General features: G+C 34.5%; 1 protein-coding gene across 1 annotated transcript in view; it reads right to left on the reverse strand.

Annotated features, from left to right (window-relative positions):
- The window catches only part of LOC121484758 (triadin), a 112,982-nt gene that overhangs the window by 30,250 nt on the left and 56,640 nt on the right, over positions 1 to 26,092 (reverse strand). Inside the window, exons 3-4 of the mRNA XM_041744420.1 lie at positions 17,094 to 17,255; positions 15,991 to 16,023 (exon numbers count right to left, since the gene is read on the reverse strand). Of these exons, the coding sequence (XP_041600354.1) occupies positions 15,991 to 16,023; positions 17,094 to 17,255 (195 nt within the window). The remainder of the gene's footprint in view (positions 1 to 15,990; positions 16,024 to 17,093; positions 17,256 to 26,092) is intronic.

Below are 26,092 nucleotides of genomic sequence, written 5' to 3' on the forward strand. Positions count from 1 at the left end.
TGAAGACCATTAGTATTTCTACAGTGGCAAGTGAAGGAAGACTTGTGCAGCTAACCCTGTAAAGGCGTACACACACCTACATTTCTCTGCTTATAGAAGACAAAAGAAATGTATTTCTTAGGACTCAAACTTAAGGATAAATTTAATCTCTCTCTGCATGTTTTATTGCAGCACTGCGTTTTCTTTGGGGATTGGATCCTATGACTAGTGTCACTGCCTGTGGCTATCAGAAGCCTGAAGAATCCAATGAAGCCTCTGCACATGTGCCAGTTCTGTCTGCTTACACTTGAGCCAGGAAATGAAAACCATTCCGGCTCCTGTCCAATTGAGTAACAACGTGCTACCGATTTAGACTTCAGAAGGATATTTTTCTCATAAGCAGATGATGTTTGATTTGTTACTCTCGACTGCTCTTTCCAGCTAAGAACCATTCGTATAAGAATTAAAATTAAATTTTAAAGATTCAAGTCACTAAAGGTAGAATTTTATTGCCCTATCATTTTCAACAAACTTCCAAGAAAAATAAAATTTCCAATAGCATATTAAAACTAGCTCCAGTTGTTTAATAATTTCTTAGGCTGGTGAGTAACTCCATTTTTTTGGTAATATGATAAAAATGTATCATTGCATAAAATTGCACTTAACAACATGACACCCTTTAGGAACAGTTCCCTTAAACCTGCACAAATCCTAAATACAAGGGACAAAGAAGGTCAAAGCAGGCATCATTCACCTCCAAATATATGTGCGTTGCCATTAGACTAGCATCCAATGTTGCTGAAGACGTAACAAGTCTCAGCACCAGATGCCAGTTGGAATCATAAGCCATTTTGGCAACTGGTAAACCTTAAAGATTGTTTTGCAGCTAATAAGGCACAGAGGTCAAAGTATCTTGATCCAGGTGTGAGACTACCCACAGGCCCTTAAGGATACAAGTATATATTTGAATTCTGAGAATTGAGGTGGGAAAAATAACATGAAAAAAGAGTGACAATTATCCCAAGGTGTCAGGAGGCAAAAAGAAATTCCTTTTGCCACCAAGTCACCTGTAACCTTGCCTGAGAAGACTGAAGCAGTACTCCACCGATGTTTACTGCATTGGAAAAGCTGTAAGGACACTATAAGATTCACCTAAAGGGCAAGGTATTTCAACAGAATGTGGGAAGCATTTTCCAGCTTTTCTCACTACTCCTGATTTTCCTCTACTGCTTTTCTCCATACGGACGTAAGTATGAATGAATATAGAACGTGGAGAAAAAAAATTAACGTGTGCCTTTTTAGATTCTTACTTTTATTCATCTCCCACTCTAAAACTAATGACTTTCTCATGACTTGAAGTCATTAGAAAACTTGATCAAGGGCACTTGGGTAGCTCAGTGGGTTAAGTTGCTGCCTTTGGCTCAGGTCATGATCCCAGGGTCCTAGGATAGTCTCTTTAGGCTCCCTGCTCAGTGGGGAGTCTGTTTCTTCCTCTCCCTCTGTCCCTCCCTTCCCCCTGCTCATGCTCTTGCTTGTTCCCTCTCTCTCTTTCTCTGTCCTCATTCTCTCTCACTATCTCCCAAATAAATAAAAATAAAATCGTAAAAAAAAAATAAAATTTGATCACACTAGGCTTTAAATGCATTCACAAATTTCTTTCATTTAAGGAACTCGAAAAATTTAAACCTTGGCTTTCATGCTTTATAATTCAATGAAGATAACAAGAAAATATACCCTCCTCAGTCAGTCAGCCTTTTTTTCTAAAGTCCAAAACCAAACAAGCAACTACTTTAGAGTCCAATGTCTCTGAAGACTTGTAAAGTGCTGGGAAACAAGAGGTGCAGATACCACATTTTATTATGTTGTTGAAAATAAGTAAAAATTACTAATGCTTAGGGTTTTCATTATTTATGCATTGCAATGATCATTAAATGATAATTTTAATAATTATCATATGAAAGATGGCATAAACTTATGGAATTCTAATATTAAAATATGCATTTTGTTAGGATACTTAGACATAGATAACTTATTAACAGATCTATACAAAAATATCCTTATCTCTGACATGTATTAAAATACCTCTTAGTGTTTAAGATAATCCATGCTGGAATCAAGCTGTCCAATTGAAATCTAATGCCTTTTCTTCCTAGCTGTGCAACTTTCATTTCTTTATCAGCAAACTGAGGTTCTTAATAGTACCTTCCACATAGATTTGCATGAGGATTAAAATTTGTTAAAATTTAAAGAATTAAAATAGCACTTGATTATTAAGTAGCATCCTATGTGGCTGCTATTATTATTATTATTATTATTATTATTATCATTATCATTATCATCTCTCTCACTAAATCCTAAATTTGATGGAAGCAAGAATATGTCTATTTTGTTCCACACTAAATGTTCAACAATGGTGGCTGTCATATACTAACCACTTGATAAATACATAATAATTTTTTAAAATAAATATTTAGGTAGGGCTATGAACAATAAGCTCTTGCACAATATAGAAAGTGGTGGTGGAGCATATCTCACCTGTTCTTTATGAATCACCTCTCGATTGAAATTCTAACATAAGCAGGGTTGAAAGTTTTGAGAAAGTAAAATGTTGTATTTCTAATCATTTTTACCTTTCATTAGAAATCCTGGGGAGGGCAGCCTGGGTGGCTCAGCAGTTTAGTGCCATCTTCAGCCCAGGGCTGCCCTCCCCAGGATCCTGGAGTCCCAGGATCAAGTCCCACGTCAGGCTCCCTGCATGGAGCCTGCTTCTCCCTCTGCCTGTGTCTCTGCCTCTGTCTTTGTCTCTCATGAATAAATAAATAAAATCTTAAAAAAAAAATCCCGGGGAAAGTTGCAGAATTTTACTATTTGTAGAAATATAATAATGTAAGTGAAATCTATTCATAAACTACAACACTTGTACAAAACTTAGATTTTTTTCGTAATGTCTTCCTGGAACACTGAAAAGCTAAATAATAATCAAAGTAAGGATATTGAATATTTTTAATTTTTTAAAATATTAGTACTAATTAATATAAGAACTAATACTAATTTTTAATACTAAGATATTTTTAATGCTTTGCCTTATTTCAAAACTTATTTTTATGTAAATATCTATGAATAAGTCAACTATGAATTGAATATATTATACTTGTAACAAAATGTTGACAATAAAATATCCATTTCATTAGAAATAATTGGGGACAAGATTTAAAAATAGGACATGCCACTTAATGTAGCTTAGAGGAAGGCGTCCAAAAATTCTATCCCCCTTGTTCTACATGTTAGGTACTATTGCAGTTGTCTAGCGTTCCCTATTGATGCTTACGGTATTTCAATGATAATCGGCACTCTCCTTTATCTGCTGGCCCTTGCCTGTATACTTAACGGGCATCTTATATACAGAAATAATGAAATTTTGGCATTTGTTATACATATTTATGCTGGACATCTGAGAAAATAAGTATAGATTTTAGTGATCCTTTGGGTGGCCTAAAATGGAACTTTTAGGTATAAGGGGGAATTTTCTGGTTCTCACAGTGTGTTCTGCATGTCCCACAGGACCATGTAATTATTGAATAAACAAAAAATCTTTAAAACTTCTCCAAATTAGAAGTGAAGATTCATTTCATTGGCTTGATTCTCCTTGTTCATCTTTAGGCTGGTTAATTTTATCAATATGCATTTGTCTAAATTCTATGTCCCCAGAGTGCCAGGGGTAATCATAGATCAACAGATTTCCCCAAGACTCTGAGTTCAACTTCCAAATGGAACTTGGAAAAGGGGCCATGGCACTAAAAGATGGGAGGGTCACTAGAAGTAGCTATCAATGGAACCAGATCAGTGAAAATAGATTGTGTCAAAAGATTCCTAAGAATGGCCTTATTCTATAGTGAAGTCTTTCTGAGTTATTTAGTATGTTACATGTATTTTGCTTGTGATAAATAGTTTTTATCTACTTATAATCATAACAAAGCTTATTGTTGAACAGTTTATAATTTTATTTAAGATTTACATGGCCAATTTAAAGCATACAATTTTTCTCTATTAATATAACACATTGTTAACAAATTAAAAATATTATCAATTCAATATTTTAAAATGACAGACTCAACAAGTTAAAAGGATAATCTCTGTCACCAAGGCAACCATCCTGATTCTTTTAGATAACAACCAAGTTTATTAAATTATTATGAGGGTTGTGGATTTCAATGAATGCTTTTTATCATTATGTTTTCTCCGCATATCTCACAAGCAGGAGACAATATAAAATGTCTTCTTACAATTTTTCTTATTTTAATTGTGAAAATTCAAATTATTCATTTGAACAAAGAACCTCTATTTATAAGATTTTGCCAATTGTGATTAGGACACAAAAGTTTAATTATGATGAATAACCAAGCAAGTCTAGTTATCTACCCAGTGGCTAATTAAGGATCCTTAAGGGAAAATATTGTATTGAAGTCTCAATATTTTAGAGAAACATTCTAAATGATGTGTAGGTATTTGTATATTTTGATGATTTTTCTGATAATTTTTCTGTTATACTGAGAAACAAAATTTTGAGGAAAGCACACTACTGACCATTAGTGGAGAATAAAAAGAAAATTTTTCTTTCCCTCAGAGCTACCAAGTGTTTGTGATTAAGCTGGTGTACACTTTAGATATAGCGGTAGACAAATCATTGAGAACAGTTTCCTTCAGGAATGTTGAATCCCATAAACATAAAAATTTTTTGGACCTTAAATTTGTTAGATTTGATTCTTTGGTAAAGTTTTGTAAAATAAACTCAACTTTTTGAAGAAAAATAGTAGTCACAACACTGCATGCTCCTGACCCCTACAAAAAAATTTCAGAATAAATATAATGATATCTGTCCAACCTCATTTTTGCCACTAACTCAGTAATCTTAGGCTAATCCATTTTTCTTCTTTGAATTGTATTTTCTCCTCTATAAAATGAGATACTATTTCCCATGTGTTCATAAGCCAGATAGAGATAGAAATGATCACAAACAATACCTTTTATAAGATAATCACTAAGTGGACTTTATGGATTTGGATGGACTCAGATGACATTTTATCTGTGTTAGAATGTGTGTTTCATATTTGATGATATACTAGACAAGATCAATGTAGCTGCACATCAGAATCATCTGGGGAGATATTAAAATGTATTCCTGAGCTACAGCCCAAACTTAATCAATTAGTCTCTTGTGGTAAGGAGACTTTTAGGGATCTCCAATTTAAATAAGCTCTCAGGTGGTTTCAGAACCACAGTCAGAAGTAGGAACTATTGTCTAGACCAACATTTCTCAAATTTTAATGTGCATGTGAGTCGCCTGGGGATCTTCCTAAAATGCAGATTTTGATTCATTTGGTCTAGATGAAGCCCGGTTCTGCATGTCTAAATCACTCCCAGATGATGCTAATGCTGCTGTTCTATGGAGCACACTTTCAGTTGCAAGATATAGTTCAGACAAAGCTCTTGGAAAAATTATTAATATATGACATCACAATTTAATAATAGAATCATAAAATATTAGGTAGCTAGAAAGGACCTGGACATCAGTAAAATCCAGCGTCTTTGTTTCATGGATGTGAGAACTGAAAGCTACTGGGGTTAAGTGACTTAGCCACAGCAGGTTAACATCAGAAGGAGAACCAGTGCAAATATTTTCCCATCATATTCCTTCGAGTCTACCTCAATCATGTTTAAAATGTTGATGCGTTCAGCTGATGAGCATCAATTGTCAATAGTTATTCCAATAGTCTAGGGCAATGTGACAGTGATATTAACTTGGTTTGCATTTTATCATTCATGGTTTGGTATTTTTTTAATGGTAAATTTATATAGAAGAGCAGTCACTATGTATAAACAAAATATGCAATTATCCACTTATCTTTGACTCTCTGCCTTCCTGGTGTCACAATGCATAAAAATCACCCATTTCTAGAATTCATCAATTGGGTTGCAATGGTTCTCACCCTGGTTGTGAGTTAGAAACACACTGGGGAGGTTTCAAAAATACAGCTGTTTAAAGCTTGACCCCTGGAGATTCTAGCTGGGCAAATCTGAAGTGGAAAGGGATATGGGATTCCAAATTAAAAAGACATCTGTGGCTTTCCTGCTAAAATTCATTACTGCAACAGCATCCCTCCTCTAGATTCAAGAACCAATCCTTTTCCAGTCTCAATGTAAAGAATTTGGGGAATGCTACCCTCACCCTTTACTCCCAAAGGTGGGTCTATTCCCTAGGTCTTGACAAAGGGCATGTTGCAGGTCACTGGCCAACTGATTGGTTCTAAGAAGGGTATATTACTCAATACAAATCAATGAGAGTATGAGAGTCAAATACGTAGTCTTTGCTGAAATACTTGGGGAAAAGCACAGGATCCTCTCCTGAGTTGCTAAAGTAAAATACTTTGGGCCTGAAACTTTGGTCATCATAATTGTCAGTAGGAAAAGAAAGTCAACCTGGGAATTAAGCAGTTGAAGGAAAGCAGGGTTAGGAGTAAAGAGAGAGGTTTTACTCATCACGTTATTTAAAAATCTATATCCAGCCATCTCCCTGAAGCCAGTTTCACTCTTGCATCTTCAGTCATTCAAACCATTAAAATATCCTTTCCATTAAGTCCATTTGAAATGAATTTTGGTCTCTTGTCATTTGAATCTGATGCACAGAGGTGAGAACCACTGGGAGGTTTTCTGTTTTGTTTTTTAAATTAAAAAAACAAATTAGTCTTATTTTTCAACAAATCATTCTAAATGAAAATACATAATCTAGAATATGTAATTTAACTTTAAACCATCTGTATGCAACCTACATCTCATTACTTATGATTTTAAGAAAGGGAACCTACATAACTGGAGAGAAAAGAGTCTGGAATAACAGTTTCTCATTCATTCACTTCTCCATTACTTATCCAATCTGATTTACAGGTAAGATGGAAACAATCCTAGGATCAGATTGTGGTGCCAACATCATGGCGAATCAGAAGGGTCTCTGAGACAACTCAACTCTGGCCCAACCATTGTACGTATTTCTTGGGGGAACAGGAATTTCAGTGCTTCCTCTGGCCTGTCCCTTCAGGCTCCGGTTTTATCTACTATTATTTGTGGCAGGATTTCCATACTATTATTTACGTAGTTCTGGTTCTAGTTTGCTCCTGGTTCTAGTTTGCTCACCTCCACAGATGTGAGCTCTTTCTAGTAGCATAAGGTACAAAAATTGTCAGGGAGCACCTGGGTGGCTCAGTGGGTTAAGTGTCTGCCTTCCGCTCAGGTCATGATCTCAGGGTCCTGGGATCCAGCCCCACATTGGGCTCCTGGCTCAGTGGGGAGTCTGCTTCTCTTTTTGGCTCTCCTCCCCTGCGTATGTTCTCTCTTTCTTGCTCAAATAATTTTTTTAATCTTAAAAAAAAAGATACAAAAGTTGCCTGGCCTGGTGGACCCAGAGTTCATGATAGCCACAACCCCATGGAGAAGTGAATCTCTGGATCACTGACCACATCTTTCCTTTACCTCAGCCTCCTCAGACTTCTTTATTCTGAGTCCACCTCCAAGGCTGCTGCCTGCCTATTTTTTCTGGGCTTTGTCCCCCTGCCATTGTGGGTCTGATCAATAATCAGAAAAACAGGCCGAAGATAAAGCAGAGAGTTCCTGGTGTAGCCCAAGAGTAATGTGCAGCACAACCATTATGGGGCTGAGTTCGGTCCAGACTTACTAAGTGAAGAGGTCCAAAGATAAATGTATCTACTTAACAAGTTTACTAGGGCCTACCTAGTAACCAATATTCTGAGCCTATGAATATTAACAGGTTTAGTCACCTTTCCATTTCCTCTCCCTTTTTTTAACTCACCATATTTTTCAGACACTTAATGTTCAGCCTGGCGCAAGCCACCGAAGCTGCCAGCAAAGATGGATGCAATCAAATCTCTGGCACGGAAACTTGTCCATCTATCTTACTCCCGATGACGGGATACAACCTTCTCAATGGCCTAATACTAAAGTATTGAATATTTATGATGCACAAATTTCCTGGCTCTTCCTTATTCACCCTGACTGCAAAGAGCTATTGTGAGTTCCCATCAATTGAGAAAAATACACAATGAAAGAACCGAGTTTAAATTTACTGGGTTCTTTTCAACCCAAGGAGCTTTAGGGAAATTTAAAAACACGATTATAAGGGGAATGTAATTGGTTTTGCTCTAAGTAGAGAAGAGCCTCTTCCTCTGCTGTTGACATGCATCAGGGACAATCACAGAATATCAGTCTTCATGGTAGTTCAAACTTAAGGACAGTTCCTTGTTTCAAACAGCACATAATTAGGAAGCAAGAAATTCAGCCCAATGTAGTGGGGCATCTAGTTCTTTCCTATAAGGCAAGCGATGATTTAACACATAAGGCCACTATGCTCCTAAAGTTGAGAAACAGTTTTCCTTCCCAAAAAGCTGAGTGTGCCTAGATCCAAATACCTGAAATTACTCTTTCTTCACTTTAAAGCTAGATATCTGAAAATGGCATTATAAAATGTAACTTCTTGTTAGGGCACTCTTTTTGTCTTCTAAAATTACATATTCCAAAGGACATGAGTGCTGTAATGATTATTCTTATATACAGAGTTGCTACAGACTGAAGTTTAACTAAGAATAAAATGTAAAAAGGAGGTAAGTATATTCATTACATGGCACTTGGAAATGTTGGCACAAAAATTAAAAAGCTATCTATCAGCGAAAGAATTATGCTCTCTTTAAATGTTTACCCAATCTGAAAAGTCAGAATCACGTAAATACCAGTATAGAAATATGAGAGCAAAATCATGCTAGGTTTGTGGTAAACTGATAGTTGATATTTGAAAATGAAATAGAGGGGCGCCTGGGTGGCTCAGTTGGTTAAGCATCTGCCTTCAGCTCAGGTCATGATCCCAAGGTCTTGGGATGGAGCCCAGCGTGGGGCTCCCAGTTCAGCAAGGTACCTGCTTCTCCCTCTCCCCACTGCTCATGCCCTCTCTCTCTCTCTCTCTCTCTCTCTCTCAAATAAATAAATAAATAAATAAATAAATAAACTTTAAAAAAAAGAAGAAGAAATAGAAAAATACCAACACCTATGATTAATGGAGATGTATTTTTAACTTTAAGAAAACTGGATTTTCTCTCTCCCTCTCTGGCTCATTCCTCTCTCCCTTCCTCACTTTATCCCTTGTTCTCTGTATTTGTTTGTGTAGGCAGAGGTGCTATTAACTTTGACTTGGGAGTACTTATGAATAGTTAAGAGAATTAAAACTATTTTTTTTATTTTTATTATATTTCTATTTTTGCCTAAAATCATTCATTTGCAATACAGTTACCATTATTCATATTTTTATCCTAAGTTCAGTTTGTATGTGATCACCTCATCATTAACAAATATGCAATGCCCAAATTATTTTATCTCACTTGCTATCCCAGTAAAATTAATTGCTCATCTATTCATTAAACTCTTCAATAAGGTCTTTTCAGTACTTTATACTAAATAAGATCATCTTTAACTCATTTGCAATTGTTTTGGCTATAGAATACAAAGTTACATTGATCCTGCTATTATTAGTAAGGAATGATTAACTTTATTAGGCAAATCACATAAAAACTCCATTGCAGTCATTTATTTATTATCTTATTTAACAAACTTTCAATGTCAACATTTGGGAATGCTGTACACAAAGACTTATATGTTCTCCTCCACCTAACATATTGCTTGAGACGTAGAAAAAACACTTCAAAAAGATTTACTGAAAAACAAATTTACTGAGGGGATAAAACATGTCAGTGTTCTGAAATAGCAATTATTTAAGGACGCACATTGTTGACTGTGGTGGAAACTTGGGCCTTCCTGCTGTTTTCACTCAGAATCCTCAGGTCATCCAGAACACAAAATGTTCATTTTCATTACAGACACTTTAATTTTTTTCCTTTAATAATACCTTAGAAAACTTTGGGAAACTGCATCTCCTTACATATTTTGAAGATGACTTGTAAATTTTTTTATCATAAGTAAAAAGTTGCAAACAATTTATGGCTTATTATGAATTTTGACGTTTTTAAAAATAAAATTGCTTCCCTTCTTTAAAAAATCAGGTCGATGGACTCTAAAAGTCATAATATTGTGAGATTCTTCATTATGGATTTAAAATAATAAACAAGCCTTTTAAGACCTGGAAATTGTGGATCTTTCCTTTTTTCTTTTTGAATTCATATTTTCATTCCATTTCTCTCACAAAATTTTACTCAAGAACAATATATTTTAACATTGGAAATTTTTTTGATTATACGAACACACTTCTCTAGAAAAAAAAGCAAATATATTGAATTTTAGAATTTCTTTCCTATCCTATAAGAGTCTAAAGGTTAGTATCTTACAAATTTTCATAAGTATTATTAAACATGAAAAGCAAAATTTTATTAGAAAGCCATCTATCTCTTTATGAGATGTATAAAACTTTAATTAGTTTATGTATTTGTGGATATGATTTACAGATGGAATTGGATAATATTCAATGACAACTCTTATCCTGTTATTTACTTTTATTTATTTATTTATTTTTTAATTAAAGATTTTCTTTATTTATTCATGAGAGACACAGAGAGAGAGAGGCAGAGACAGGCAGAGGGAGGAGCAGGCTCCCTCCAGGGAGCCTGATGTGGGACTGGATCCCGGGTCTCTAGGATCAGGCCCTGGGCTGAAGGCAACACTAAACCACTGAGCCATCCAGGCTGCCCTATTGTTTACATTTATTTATTTATTTATTTATTTATTTATTTATTTTTAGTTATTTTTTTATATTGTTTACTTTTAAAGGTACACATATTGAGAAGCCTTAAGAACACCTATGCGCACATGCATACATAGGCCTTATACATGTACATGTATATAGAGCTAAGCACATAAACAGCCACACAAACACAGAGATAACAATTTTATTACAGAAATATTTTTTTAAATATTCCTCCAAGTAATGGTAAAATGACATGGGGAATCAACAAAAAATGTATTTTAAATGATCACTCAGCTGAGTGACTAATGTCTCCTTCAGTTATATTAGAAACAAAAATTTGAAAAACACATGATGTGCAAAAGATTTGTTACTCTATTCTGAGAGTCATTCACTTTCTGAATATCCTGGAAGTCAAATGATTTTATCAGACTCTCAAAATGACTCCTAGATATATCTACTACTCTCACTCAGAAGTACCTTGTGTAACCAACCAATATATTCAGAAAGGGTAAAGAAAAATCAAAATATTGTAAATTATAATGATTTTGGATAAAATAAGATTATTGTATGTGCTTTTAAATGTATGTCTTGCTTTAGGTATAGTTCGTTTAAACCTTGGATGCTACTCACTTTATTTATAAAAAATGTTTACCATCTTAGGTAATGAGCAAACCATCCCTTGTTTTCAAACCTCTTACTCAAATCAAATTTACGTCTCTCAAAAACATAACTTTTGTTTTGCAGTTCAAAAGATTTTAGTTTGCCTCTTGAGGAAATTATTAAGAAAGAAAAAATTTTGCAACACATCTGGAAGACATGTTATTAAAAGTAGATGAAAAAATAAAATAAAATAAAATTAGATGAAAAGACTAAAATGAGGTAGATTTAATATAATAAGCTTATTTTGAAAACAAGTTATAAAAACCAGATAAATAAATATTCTATTGTACATTATTTTATTTGTAATAATGTCATGTAATATATAGGTAAAATTTTTAATTGTTTATGAAACTAAGATATGATAAAGAGTTTAACATTTCATCAGTATATGTGTGAAGGGGATATCAAATTCTTTTTTTTTTAAGATTTTATTTATTTATTCATGAAATACATGAGAGAGAGAGAGACAGAGGCAGAGACACACAGGCAGAGGGAGAAGCAGGCTCCATACAGGGAGCCGAATGTGGGACTCAATCCGGGTCTCCAGGATCACACCCTGGACCGAAGGCAGGCACCAAACCGCTGAGCCAATTCCCGGGACATCAAATTCTAATGTTTTATTTTGGGGACTAAATAGATAAGTTTCAGATACAAAAGAAATAACTTTAATAATTTTGTTAGCTACCATAAAATTGTATAATTATTATACAAAAGAGAATATGTATTAAATATATACTTTTATATATATATAAAGAACCAATAGTTAGCATATAGTTTATATTTTTTATTAATAGGAGGTAAAAAATATAACCTGCATAACATATAATGAATAAACAGTGCATAATGTATTATGCATATATACATAATACTTTCATATATGTGCATATACATAGAGTAAATTGGTTCTGCAAGTAGCATATGACTTAATTTTTTGTCAATAGGAGATACAAAATATTAAACAGCTTACAATAGATGAAATAAGATGGCATTTGACTATAATCAGAGTACATGTTTTATCATATATTTACATAAAGTATGTTTTACATTCCTTTTTGGACAATACAGAATTAATATGAAAGGTATCACAGAAATGTGGCATCTATGGGCTTAGTCAATGCATCTTTAAAACTTTAGTTGTTTCAGAAAATATCCCCATTATATTTAAAACAATCAGTGTCACTAACCTACACTGCTTTGGTTGTCTTTCAAGCCAATGGCACTTCCTAAGTTCGAGTATTGAGAATAACTTGAAAAGAATTACTTACATTTAAATTTTTAAAAGCCATTTTTAGCTCCTATTATTTCCTATCTATATATATATATTTTTTTTTTGCTTTGCTCCCATGGGAACCTCCCTCAAGAGCAATGCAATCCTTCACATTATTCAGCTAAATAAAAGGCAAAGTCATTATTAAATGGAACTTCTTGCTGCTCCACTCTCCTCTACTCCACCGTCTCTTTGGCGTTAGACCATCCCATCACAAAAAAAGAGCACTTGTGTATCAACACCATGGTTCTCCTCTAGCAGATGTATGCAGGACGGAGCAGAAAGACCTATTGGTCTTTTTGGTCAGCATTCCAGCAATTTTAGGATGGGTGAAGGCTATTTCTCTATATTGTAAAGTAGAAGCACTATTATGAACTTAGATGTGTTTTCAGGCAAATCTATCTTAGGATGGTATGCAAATATAGTTTCATTCTTTTATAGCTACCTGCACTTATGTGCCCCTTGGAAGGTGGGAGTCAACACCCATGATGTATACCCTACTGCAAAGAAGCTACACATCAGGAGATTCCAGATAAACAAAGCACACCTACCATACACAACCCATAATTGTTTCAGGAAATATGATTTACAATGGTACTTGTTTTTCATAATTATGAGTTTTAAATAGTTATAAAATAAAAATATAATATTTTATAATGATTCAGTGCCTTGGATTCTCATCATATAGTGTTTGATAATAGAATTTGCTATTTAAAAATTTTGACAAGCTGAAGAATAAAGATGCATAAAGACCCTAGATCTAATACCTTAAAGCTGTATTTATATATAATAACATAAGCCACAGAATTGCAGACCCAAAATTTCATCCATATTAATAATCTATTTAATAATCAATCCTGCAACCTTGAGATTATTTGACTGTACCATTATTACACATTAATTTAGAATTGTGAACTTCACCTATAAATAATAGTGTGGTTGAGTTTTTATTTTGTTGAAAATAGCAGCTCGATAAACGAAACTAATATCTGGTGCATTTAAATAAAATGCTTCATAAAGACACAGGACAGTTAAGTAAACAATACCATAGCCTGATAATTTAGGTAATATAAAATGACTAAATATTATTGACTATATCTGAATGGGAAAGAGAGTATTCATGAAGACATCAGTAAAGTGTCATTTAAATGGATGAAAATCAAATGTTTTAGGAGATTGTCATTCTAGATTACCAAAAAATATATGCTTCTTGAACCACAATTTTTAAATATGAAAATCTATGAAACAATCCATCATAAAATAGGGATAAGTTCATTGTATCTCTTCTCTAATAATACTATTTAAAATATGCTTTTGAAAGCAGAATATAATTAGAAATGTTCCACAAAATTTTACACACTTCTTTAAAATTCTCATCCCCTCTATGACACTACAAAGGCAAAGCCTGTAAATAAATAAAAAAACCCCAGTAATTATAATGAATTATATTTCCTTCAGTCCACTTCAACTAATGTTCATTATTACAGTTTCTTTACCCAAAGTAGGATATATAAGATCTTTCCTTAGAAGTCCATTTTCTCATGCAACTTTGTGAATAATATGATTACGAAAATATATTCAGATGATTTTTAGTCACTTCTTTCAGTAATCTTTCAAGACGTTCGTGTACATGGTTTTAAACATATATATCACTTAGACTGTTTTAACTAATGAGTATTACTGACATCTTTTTCAAAAGTATCCTTACAAACTATTTAATAGTTTTTCTGTTGGTGTTATAAAACAAAGCAATAATTAAAAAAATAAACAGCTTTGTGTGGATTTTCAATTTATGCTAATCATCACAAGAGACAATTTAAAAATAATCCCGCAGGGAAATTCAAATCAAAAGAAAAGAACAGATTCTTTATTAAATTCTAGATATTGATTTATGGAGAATATGATCTTATGACATTCTTGTAAAATTCAATTTACAAGTAAGAAAATACTATTTATTTTTCTCTCTTCCATTTCTAATTGGAACACTCATTCTACATAGGCTGTTGTTTCCTGATAATGACTAGTAACTCATTAGCTTAAACTTTTACTATGTTCCATGCACTATCCATTGGAGGTCAGCTATTAAAAAACTGTTTTTAACCTCAAGTTTATAAACTAATTTACAGTCTCTAAACCTGGATTTTCTGGCTGAGCTCTGGCTTTGTGGATCCTGGATTTGTGATCAGGAAACCTGTCTTCTTCCTCAATAACTTCATAAACACTTTCATTTCTGGCTTTCCTAGATTGGAGTTTCACTAGTTTAGCTCTCATTTGTTGGACAAGTTACAAATTCAAATTTTCCAAATTAACATACACTAAGTGGATTTTACCCCAGATAATGAGATAATCATCATCTGCTCAGACAAAGCTGAAGCTCCAAATTTGGATCCCACTGTTTGCAACTACAGTAGGTCTAGGCAGATAGCAACAGAAGCCAGCAAATTCTCCACTGGAGTAAACACTCCCAAAAGCCTGCTGCTAAACAGGTGCAGCAATAAGTAAAACATCACAATTGTATCAAGTCTGGCCATGTGTTGACTGTTTCTTTTTGACAGCACCAAATATGCCTCAGGGATGGTATCCCATCTCCCCTTGTCCCTTCTAGAAATTCTTTCTCCTTCTTATGAAAACACTTGCCCCTGTGAGGCTCTTGCCCCATAGCTATACCCCTTTTTCTTAGTCACATTGCTTCCATTTTTCTGGATTTATGATCACCCCAGTCAGTTACTGACGCACCTAGCAAGATATATTTCTGCAAGGAATCTTTCTATTCCACATCCAATTATACCGAGGTAACTATTCCTTGGGGATGATACATGACACGTACTGACTGGATATGTCTTTGCCTCCAAGATTACTCTTTTCTATACTATTTCACACATCCTGTCCTCTACTCATCACCTAAAAATAAAGACTATTAGTAGTGCCAATAAAATAAGGAGAAAATGAACAAAAATGTAAAATTAATAAATCTGGCCACAGTGATAATAAAGATCATGGGCATCATCATCTTCTGGGCCATTTCTGAGGCTACAGAATTCATTCCTCATTCCTTCAATTCCAGGTCACATGGATCTGTGTGTAGATGGATTTGTACATCTACTGAAGAAGGTATCAATTAAATAATCAACTTAAAAATAGTGGGATCAAGTTCACTGGAAAGAATCGAGTATTCCTCTACCTAACTATAGATCTTGATCTAATCACAAACAAAAACTGTGCATTAAAAATAAATTAAGGCTACAACTCATGTAAACATATTTGAGTCACGCTGAAAACCAACATTGCCATAAAAGAAAAAAAAATATTTTTAAAGGTGAAAACAACCAACCTTTTTGTTTCAAGGGAGGCTCCTCTATTTCTCCTAAATCAAGACAAAAACAGTTAATTAGAAAAACTTTTAGCATAGCATAATACTGCCTCTATTTTCCCATTTCCCTTTGTTCATTAAAAAAGCCATCTATTAGTTTTGACATTAGTAGTCCTTATATTACTTTGCCTCCCAAATTCCAGTTTTTAAATATAAACTTTGTTTATGTACATTTATGTGAGATAGTTTCACTTTTATGAGTTCAATAAAATCGTGGCAGCCATCCAAATTATACATTATAGTTCATATATCATGTTCATTTCAGTTCTCTATTGTTCGTCTCGACCTCTCGCTGGGGCCAAACAAATACAAATTCAGACAAAGTCATAGAGAGGGCTAAAATAATAAGAGCTTTCCTGGTAGTCAAGACTGAATACATGATTTCTGATGACTAAGGCTGACTCTAAAAAATTTCATGTAAAAGAACCATAACGCGTTGTTCTTTTCACATCCACTCAGTAGTTTATGTATGGTTGGGGTTTATTTCCTTTTGTTTATTAATATGTGAGAGAGTACATAGGTTAGTTGCATAATTTTTGTGACTTTTAGACTATGTCCCTCCATTCTACACCTCCATTTGGTTCCATAAATTTACTTCTGATTATGATTTTAGTGGGATTGCTTTTTGTTATTTGATCATGAGTATGACTTACATCTATAAAACATGTCTATCAGTTACTGTTTGTTATTATTTCAGTCTTCCTAAAAAATAAACTTGTGAAATAGCTACCATTTTTTTCCCCAAGGATGCATGTAAGCGTGAGGTACTATTGTGAATTTGTAGTAGTGCATAGTAAGACCCTCTCTTGCTCTAATGCTACCCTAATGGTAGATTTAATTTTGACATCCTGCCATAATGGCAGATAAGCTATAAGATGAAAGCCAAATAGAGATGAATTTACTGAGTTTGGCAGCCTGTTGATAATGCTATTAGAACTCAGAAGTGTATTCATTTTGGTTTAGCCTGACCCAAGAGTTCCTCTGTGTTTAAACTTAAGAAAACCACTGTAACGCATAACTAATATCAGTCTGAGAAGTTAGGTGTGTCTCTATGCTCTTTGTACCTTTATCAGTGTCCTCATCCCCATCATCATCATCTTCATCACCCTCAGATGAGATGATGTCAGACAGCAAAGAAAAGAAGCCATAGACCCAGTCCGTGGTTTCTTCCACAGCATCATGTACAAGTTTTAGAGGATCTGAGCCAATCTTGGAAAGAGAGCTCGCTAAAAGTAATTAAAAACAAGAGAAAAATGTTAGAATCATTACCAAAAAAATTAAGAAAAGCTGTTTATCCTGATTTGTGCCTTTGGCACAAAATGTCAGTTTTGTACATTTAAATGTCTCTTGGCTACACTTTTTTGGGGTGCTCAGAAATAGAAACTACATTTTGTCATAGTATGCATGTGTATTCAATTAAAAAGAAAAGTTATTGAATACTTATGGTACCAAACACTATGGGGCTACCAAGAAAGAAATTGTCCCTGAGAAGTTTATAATCTAAATACGAGTTTAACACAGGGAAAATTAGGAATGGATTGAAATAATGTGCATCTATGTTAATCAAATTGCAATATACACCCTAAGTTATGGATATTCAAGAACAGAAGATATTGTTGTCAGATATCATACTGGAAACCAACATGGAGAAGATGGTCCTGTAAATTTTCAGGCAAACAGTAAGTGCCAAGTTGATATAAGTAGCTTTGACTAAACTAAGACTGATAGGTCCATTTATTATAATTTGTAATGCATCAGGAAAAATCTGGAATTGTCAACATAGTATTCATATCAGGTTCCAGCTAGATTCAATTTATTTAACCTTGTTAGGCATCCCAATACCTAAAAATAAAAGGTATTTAAGCTTCCAGTAATTTTAGTAGGTAGAATTAAGAAAAACTGAAACCTATAAATCTTCCTTATTTTTTATATCCTAGGAGGTAGACACCATCTGTGAAATGAAAGATTAAAAAATAAAAGTACAAGCAAATAAACATAATAGGTATTTCCAAAATGTTGTTTTTCTCACTTTAATTATATGAAAATTACTCTGAAGGGGCAGGAGAGTTTCTAATATCTGATTGAGAGGCAATCTATCTAGAAATGTGGTATAAGTTGCAATTGACTTTTCATCAACCCAAATTAAATTTTAGATTTATGTTTTCCTTCATTTAAAAAAATATTTTAGCTTTTCAGAGATTTTTCTCCCTTTAATACCTTAAAAGAGTAGAATTATGTCAACATATTATTTTATTTAAAGGTTAAGGATTCTAAAATTAGGCTTTTAATTTTGATGGAGTTAGAAAGTCACCAGAAGGTTAGATCAAAGGGATGAAGTGATTTGACTTATGTAACTTCATTCTCTGTGTTGAGGGGTGTGAAAGAGTGCCAAGTTGGAAACAGAGAGATCATTAGGAGCCAAATGAAATAAGTAAGTGGGGAAAATGATAGTGATTTCTATCAGGATGATTGTGTGTGTGTGTGCACGCGCATGTGCATGTGTGTGTGAAATGCAGTCATTTTCTGAACGCAATTAAAAGATAGAATTAATTATATAGACTTATAGTTTGGCTCCTGAGTGTGATAGAAAGAGAGGGGTAGAGCATAACTTCAAAGCTTTTGGTATGAAAAGCTGGGACGATGGAAATGCCATTTGCTGAAATGGGGGGTCTGGAGAGAAACAGGATTTTTTATGGGTAGTATATAAATACCTGAATTTTAGACTTGTCAAACTCAAGATGCTTATTTGAACTCTATGTGGAGATATAGATGTTTGTACAACTCAATATGACCTACGAAAGAGAAGTCCTAGGTGAAGATAGAAACTTGGGAGTTCAGTAGAGGATAGAAGGTATCCAAAATCATGATATTGAGTGAAATCATCATGGAAGTGGACCCAGGAACATTCCAACATTTAGAAGATAGATCAGTCAGAGGGATGAACCAACAATTGATGATGACAAGGAGAGATAAGACGGATGGAGACAGAGATATAGACACACGCCCACACATCCAGAGAAAGAGAGAGAGGGAGAGAAGCATAAAAAAGAGTGTAATGTCTTGGATATCAAGTGAGGAAATTGTCTTAAGAAGCGTACAGTGATCAACCGGCAAATGCTGCTGATAGGTCAAGTAAAATGAAGACTGAGAATAGACCTTTAGATTTAATGACGAGGATGTCATTGGTGACCTTCAAAGGACTGTTTCAGTGGAATGCCTTCAAGACTAAATGGGAGGAATTTAGAGATGGTAAGTGCATTTTCCTATAAAGTAAGTGACAGAGTTTGGGCAATGTTTGAAGAGAACTAGAATTACAGCTGTTTTCTGTTGTTTCACATTGTTAAAATGGAAAGAATATGCCATTTTCTGCTGATGGGTAAGATCCCATAGATGACTTAGACAGCATATATATTAGGAAGGGGAAAAGTGATATGAAAGAAAGGATTTCCGGGGAAATTTTAAATTTTATGTTCCATTTCAGGGGATTCACAGCCTATTCAAGGATGCCAAGTTACAGAATGGTGGTTTCAGGAAAACTTATCTCCATGACAGTGGAACTTTACTCTTTGTATCTTAATTTTACTACATTCTGGAGAGTTTCATATAAGCAAGATATGGTAGTCTGGCTGATGAGATTAAACCTTACAGAAAGAAAATGAAATGGAATTTTATAATTGCAATTGAAAAATTTTAAAGAACTATATGTAAGGAACTGGATTGTAATGGCACCATTAAATGTATTTTTTAGCACTAGTATATTTTACATCTAATGGAAGAATATGGCAAATGGGATTTTTATGATCTGAATAGATTGAGACCATTTCCCCATTTCCCTTTTTTCTAAATGTTCACTGAGGAACTTAACAATAAAATCCAACAAAATAGATACCAGTTTAATTATCCTTATGCCTAAATGCACTATATCTGCTCTGCAGACATGTATATCGCCTGGTTCTAAAAGAGTCAAACCAAGATGCTTTCATGAAGTCAATGTGGCTGGCTTGAGATCAGTCTCTGATTTTTAGTTATGTGAACAACAACTTTAAAAACATAGATATAGATGTACATATAGATAATGGATACAGATTATAGATATATTTTAAATAAGATAGTAGTCTTCAAATTGATTCTTAACTACATCTCTCAGATATCACATCCAAATTATATCAATAGAAATAATACTATACAATGCGACTAAACCTTTTACTGATGTGGTTTTTTTTAAAATTATATTTTCTTACCTCTCATGTTTATGTGAGTTAAATTAAGTACATTACAGTAAGGATCATCATAAAAACAATGGTAGCTGACACTTAGAGAGTGTGTATTACCTGCCAGATACTACTCTAAGAACTTTATACATACTACTAACCCACATTTCCCTTTCAATAACCCAATGAGGTAGCTATATTATTTTATCTCTCCATTAAATATAAGAAAAGTGAGGTTTGGCTATATTCCTATCAACAAACAAACAAAAATAAGAATTTACAATTAGTTCTAGAGTCAGATATTGGATGAGAGATTCTGGGAGGTGTTTTCTGACTGTTAAAGAGGAAATAAGGACTTTGTTGCATGGGCACATAAAGCCTGGAGCTACTGTATCACCTTATAGCCATGAAGACAGTAGCTGATTCACTGAGGAAGGCAAAGGTTAAAAATGAAAGAGCTTGAGTCCATATGACATTGCTGAAGCACTGAATTATCCAATCTTGGAATAATCACCCTACTTCAGGAGCTTCTGTTATGAGAGATAAGAAATGTTTCTCAGTGTTCAAGTCACTCTTAATTGTATCTTATATTTCTTACAGAAAAATATACCACCAGATGCAGGGGAAACTGCTCTAGGCTCCTTATGATCAGTAATTGGATTCTTGGCACTGATAAAAGAGTGCCAAGAGAGGCATGAGAGGCAAGGAAGAGTTTAAAGTTAAATAAGATTTTTATTGGTGCTCTGTCTTTGAAGCCAAACTATACAGATCCTTAAGTTTCTAAATGGGAACATACATGGGAAACTAGTCATTTTCTCTGCTTTCCTCCTAAAGAACCAAGTCCATGTTTTCACCATTATCCTTGACCATCAGTCTTACATTCCTCAAGTTATATCAGACTCTTCTTTATCTTTCAAATCCTGACAAACATCAGCAAACAACAGTTACAAGCTTGGGTTCTGAGCTCAGACACAGCATTCAAGTTCAGGTCTCCCATCCAGTACCATGCCAGCCCATACTGGAGGCAGAGACAGAAGGAAAAACTAGTAATAATAGTCCTGTCTTTATTTAAAATTTTGATATTTTGTGCATCACAGATTTCTGCATTAATTTTAAAATTTTAAATATTGCATTAAAATATCATGCATCTTGGTTACTGAGTTTTTCAGAGTCCTTACATTTTGCACCCAAGGGTGAGTGTTTCACTCACCTCACTTTCATCCTGATGCTCCCCCCATGAATAGTGGTATGATGTTGAGAAGATTCACTTTTGACATGTCTATAAAATTCACTGATTCCTATGCTTTTCCAAAGTCACCCCTTCGTGCCTATTATCTTTATATTCAGCGTTCTCATATGCCAGTTTATAATATATACAGTCCTGGCAAACAATATTATATGGTCGGGAAAAAATATTTTTTCTGTGCTTCAGTTTGCAGAACTGTAAAATAACAATAAGAGTAATGATACTTACCTCACAAGGTTGTTGTGGTTATTATATGAGATAATACATTCGAAGCACAGCATGGTATACCTGGTAATTAGTAAATGTCATTGTGGAGAAACAAGCAAGATTATCTTGGAATCTTGAATGAGCCAGAGGTTCTTTTGAGTTTGCTAGCTGGGACTCCCATAGCAGCAAGCTCTATGTATGATCTCAGCTTCAACTAAGGTCTTGCACAACAGTCAATTTCCTATAACCCTGTATCTCTGTATCCTACATTCCCACTGCATGGTATCCATTCCCAAATGAATTACCCACCCAACGATAGGCTGCCCTCATGCGTATTTGATCCAAGGAAAAAGCAACTCAGAGGGTGGATTTGCTCATCTGCCTCTGTCTGAGCCATTCTAAAGGATGGTGACTGAACAGGAATCTCCGGCATCTTCTGACCCTTTGGCCCGTGAGTCCCTGCTTGTACCGGATGGTACTTGCTGAACTTCACTCAAACTCATTGTATATAAACTTTTTGGTATAAAGCACCTAAAGCAGAGTAAAGGAAATAGTAAACGTTAAGTAATTATTAATTCCAACGTTCAGAGCCACTTAACTCAAACATATGGTGGCGCTCCAGGAACGTAGGCTGTAATAAATATTGTCTGGTGATCATTCAGTCACTACATCATCATAGGCCACCTCCACAGGGTCTGTGAAATCCAACAATGCGTTTATCAGGACTCATGAAAGAACTAGTGACTGTCCCTTACCTCCCAGAAAATATTCACATCTAAATATTTGGATCTAAACTGACGTAAGGGCTTTTAAACGTGTCACAAATGTTATCCCAATTAGGAAAAATTCAATTTGTATGTATATTGATGTGTGTACCTTGAGCATAGGAACACCCAAATGAAATTTACTAAGAAACTCTTCTTTCAAGACAATTATTTAGGACTTACTGTGTGCAATAACCTATCTTAATATAATCAACATAGTGCTGGCACTTGTGGGCTTGCTAGACAGGTGTTTCTAGTTTTGATATGTGAAGAATACTGTCTGAAAATATAGTTTCAATTTTCCAGACCTAAAAAAATTCCAATTTTAAGTGACTGGTTTTCCATTCTTACTGCAGGTGAGTGCTGGAATACTTTTGTTTCTGTTAGTGAAAATTTGATCAAGTTAAGAAAAATATTAGCAAATCATACATCATTTAATATGCTCCGTGTCACATAACAATTCTTGTTTGAAGTACTGTGAAATTACTTGGTCTTTGTTTAGGATATACAGAATTCCCTAGAACTTAACCAGTACCAAACAGAGCTTCTGGTGTGTTTCTCATTCCCATGCCACCCTCAAGGATGGGAAGAAGGGAGACATAAGTAGGTAAGACGAGTACAAAGATAAAAAGATATAAATGCTGTGTTAGTATATGCAGAAAGCAATGGCTGTCTCCGCTGTGTTCTTATACTCAGAAATGTAACTGAAAGAATGCAAATTCTCATTAAACATTTTGGACTTGAGGTTTGGCATCATTTATAATAGTCAACAATTTCCTAAGAATATAAGGATGAAATGCTGATTTAATTTAGCTTATTTTTAACCAGAACATATTTGAAAGGAAAAGCACTCACAGTGAACTTAATAGCCCTCTGAGTCTTCAGATCTCAGAGTTTCCAGCATTGACAATATTAAGTGCAGATACTTAAGAAGTAACAAACAAAAATATGTGCTTTTATATCAACTTATTAAGGTCAGTGTCTTTATCAAAGTGACATTTACTCAAGACATTGTACTGTAAAGCATTTTAGGATCAGTCTGAAGTAACTTTCAAACAATTTCTTATGGTTTAGACCACTTAACCTGAACAAACTTGGTTGAACTCAATGATGTCAGAACTGCCATCTTTAATTTTTATTATCACAATAGAAGTGCTTTCACTCTCTTACACTCTCTTATATGCCCTTTTTTCCCCATGAGTTTATTGTTTTCTTATTCTGTATTTCACTTCAAATTCAAAGTAAAGCCAATGAGAAAAATATAACACATCCAAGGAAGTCAGACTTCAAGAAATGTTTAATGCAGCACCTTTATTCCTCCATAGTTAATCTCTAAGGTATACTTATTTCCTGCCAATGGACGTTTGTAAAAGGCACACTAACTGGAATTCCAAATCTTCCCATTATTTTCTCTTGAAAATTCCCTAGAAGATAGCTATATTTTTGTAAGATCACTTCAGTTCCAGAGACAATATTTGATATTTTGGTATCTGAGAAGTAACTTTTGTTGGAACCAGAATAGTAATAATTTGTAGCACTAACATACCCCCCACCTTTTTTTGTTTGTTTGTTTAAGAGAGAGAGAGAATCTGAAGCAGACTCCGTGCTGAGCATGGAACCTGATGCAAGGCTTAATCCCAGAACCCTGAGCCAAAACTAAGAGTTCAATGGTTAACCAATTTTGCCACTCAAGTGCACCCCAACATCGCTTTTTAAAAAAATAGCTTTTCCACCTAATAAATATTTTAAAAGAGGCTTGTTCTGAATATCCTCTCTTTAAATCCACATATAGTAGTCCTTTAAAATGATTTCCACTGAATAGTTCATTGGAGTGGACCTGGCTAACTAATAGAGATGGTGGAAGAGCAAAGGTAAAAACAATAATAAAATGGAGAAATGGAAGCCAAAGAAAATTAAATTTAGCTACCCTAATATAGGCTTTGCATTGGATAACCTCCACTGCAGTATATAATATCATTGCAGTATAATATCATTTCAAGGATTTTTGCATGGACAAAAATGTGGAATTCAAGCTATATTGCAAAATTTCCTTGAAACTGAATATGTAGGTTAAAATAAATGTTTGTATTTGTTTGATTAACACTTAGCAATCTAGCAAGAAATATAAATATTAGGTCAGCTCATTTTAGACTGCATAATTAAGTAATGAGGTAACAAGATATTTCTGTAGAGCATCTCTCCATTGCGTTTATTAAGAAAAGAGTATGATGAAGACTCATTTTTCTCTATTTAAATGAATGTTTCCACAGACAGGTGATAATCATGATATTGCCATACTCAAGAATATATGTTATATTCCAAAAGTGGGATGTTCAGAAGTTGTATATAATCACCTGCCCTGAATTACAAAAATTATGTATATTCAAAACCAAATTTCTCCAAGTAATTTTCCTCCAACTGGGTTTTTAACATAGAGACGATGTACAAAGGTTGAAATTCCCTTGAATTCATTATCCTTACCCTCAATAAACAATCCTCAAAAATGGTGAAATGGAAAATGAGATTTGTGAAATTTCCTTGGTATTTCTTTTCTTTTTTTAAGATTTTATTTATTTATTTGAGAGAAAGAGAGAGAGAGCACAAGCAGTGGATGGGGGGAGGCAAAGGGACGAGCAGACTCCCCACTTAGCAGGGAACTTGATGCAGGGCTCAACCTCAGAACCTCAGGATCATGACCTGAGCCAAAAGTAGACGCTTTACTGGCTGAGCCACACAGGCACTCCTTTGCTTGGTACTTCTAATAGTAACCACACTATGAGAGATTTTTACTTACGCAGGTGGAGCTGGGGTCTGAAGGAGAGGAAGAGGCATTTGGAATGAAAATATGGACATGAAGTGGAGGGAGCAAGGAAATCTGGAGCCTGCAAGGGATGGGATGAATTTCATGAGAACAAACTGGAAATTGCATCAGTCCTATGATCTCCAAAACTTCCTCTCCACAGAGAAGAAGCTGTTGCCCTTGTCATGCTAAATATGCTCCTCAGCCAGGAGTGGAAGAACCTGAAGAAGGATCTATCAGAAGCTGGAGTTGTTGGAGGATCAGCCACTGTCCCACGCCAACGAGGTAAGCCAACAGACAAGGACAACATCCATACTCATATTTAAAGGAAGACATCTAAAATTTTAAATAGGGGAATAATAATAATAATAAAAAGATTTGCAGTTTTCATTGTGGCCTCAGAATGAAAAGGAGGCAAAGGCAAGATTATAGGCAAAAAGAGAATACATGGCTATTGCAACAATCTTGGGAAAACTAAGGCAGGATTTCTAGAGATAAGGCACAGAGTATGGAACAGAACCAAGAGACGTTTGACAGTTCAGTAAGTGGTTTTTGATCACTGAGTAAACGTTTATGGATAGCAGGGAAAGAGGGAAGCTTCCAAGGAGTCCCATGTTTCTGATTTTAAAAACTGGAAAATGAATTGGTCTTAGAATCTAGGAAGCAGGCTTTGAAATAAATATAACTAGTTCAGGAATCTTGAGTTTGCTAAGCCAACTGAACATCCTTATACAATTAGGAAAACTGGAGAGAGATTGAGGTTCAGGACAGGGAAAATAAAAATGCTTATGAGATTAATTTTTCCTTCAGAATAAAAATAGTTTTACTGACTCCC

This window comes from Vulpes lagopus, chromosome 2 (genome assembly GCF_018345385.1).
Source record: "Vulpes lagopus strain Blue_001 chromosome 2, ASM1834538v1, whole genome shotgun sequence".
NCBI lineage: Eukaryota > Metazoa > Chordata > Mammalia > Carnivora > Canidae > Vulpes > Vulpes lagopus.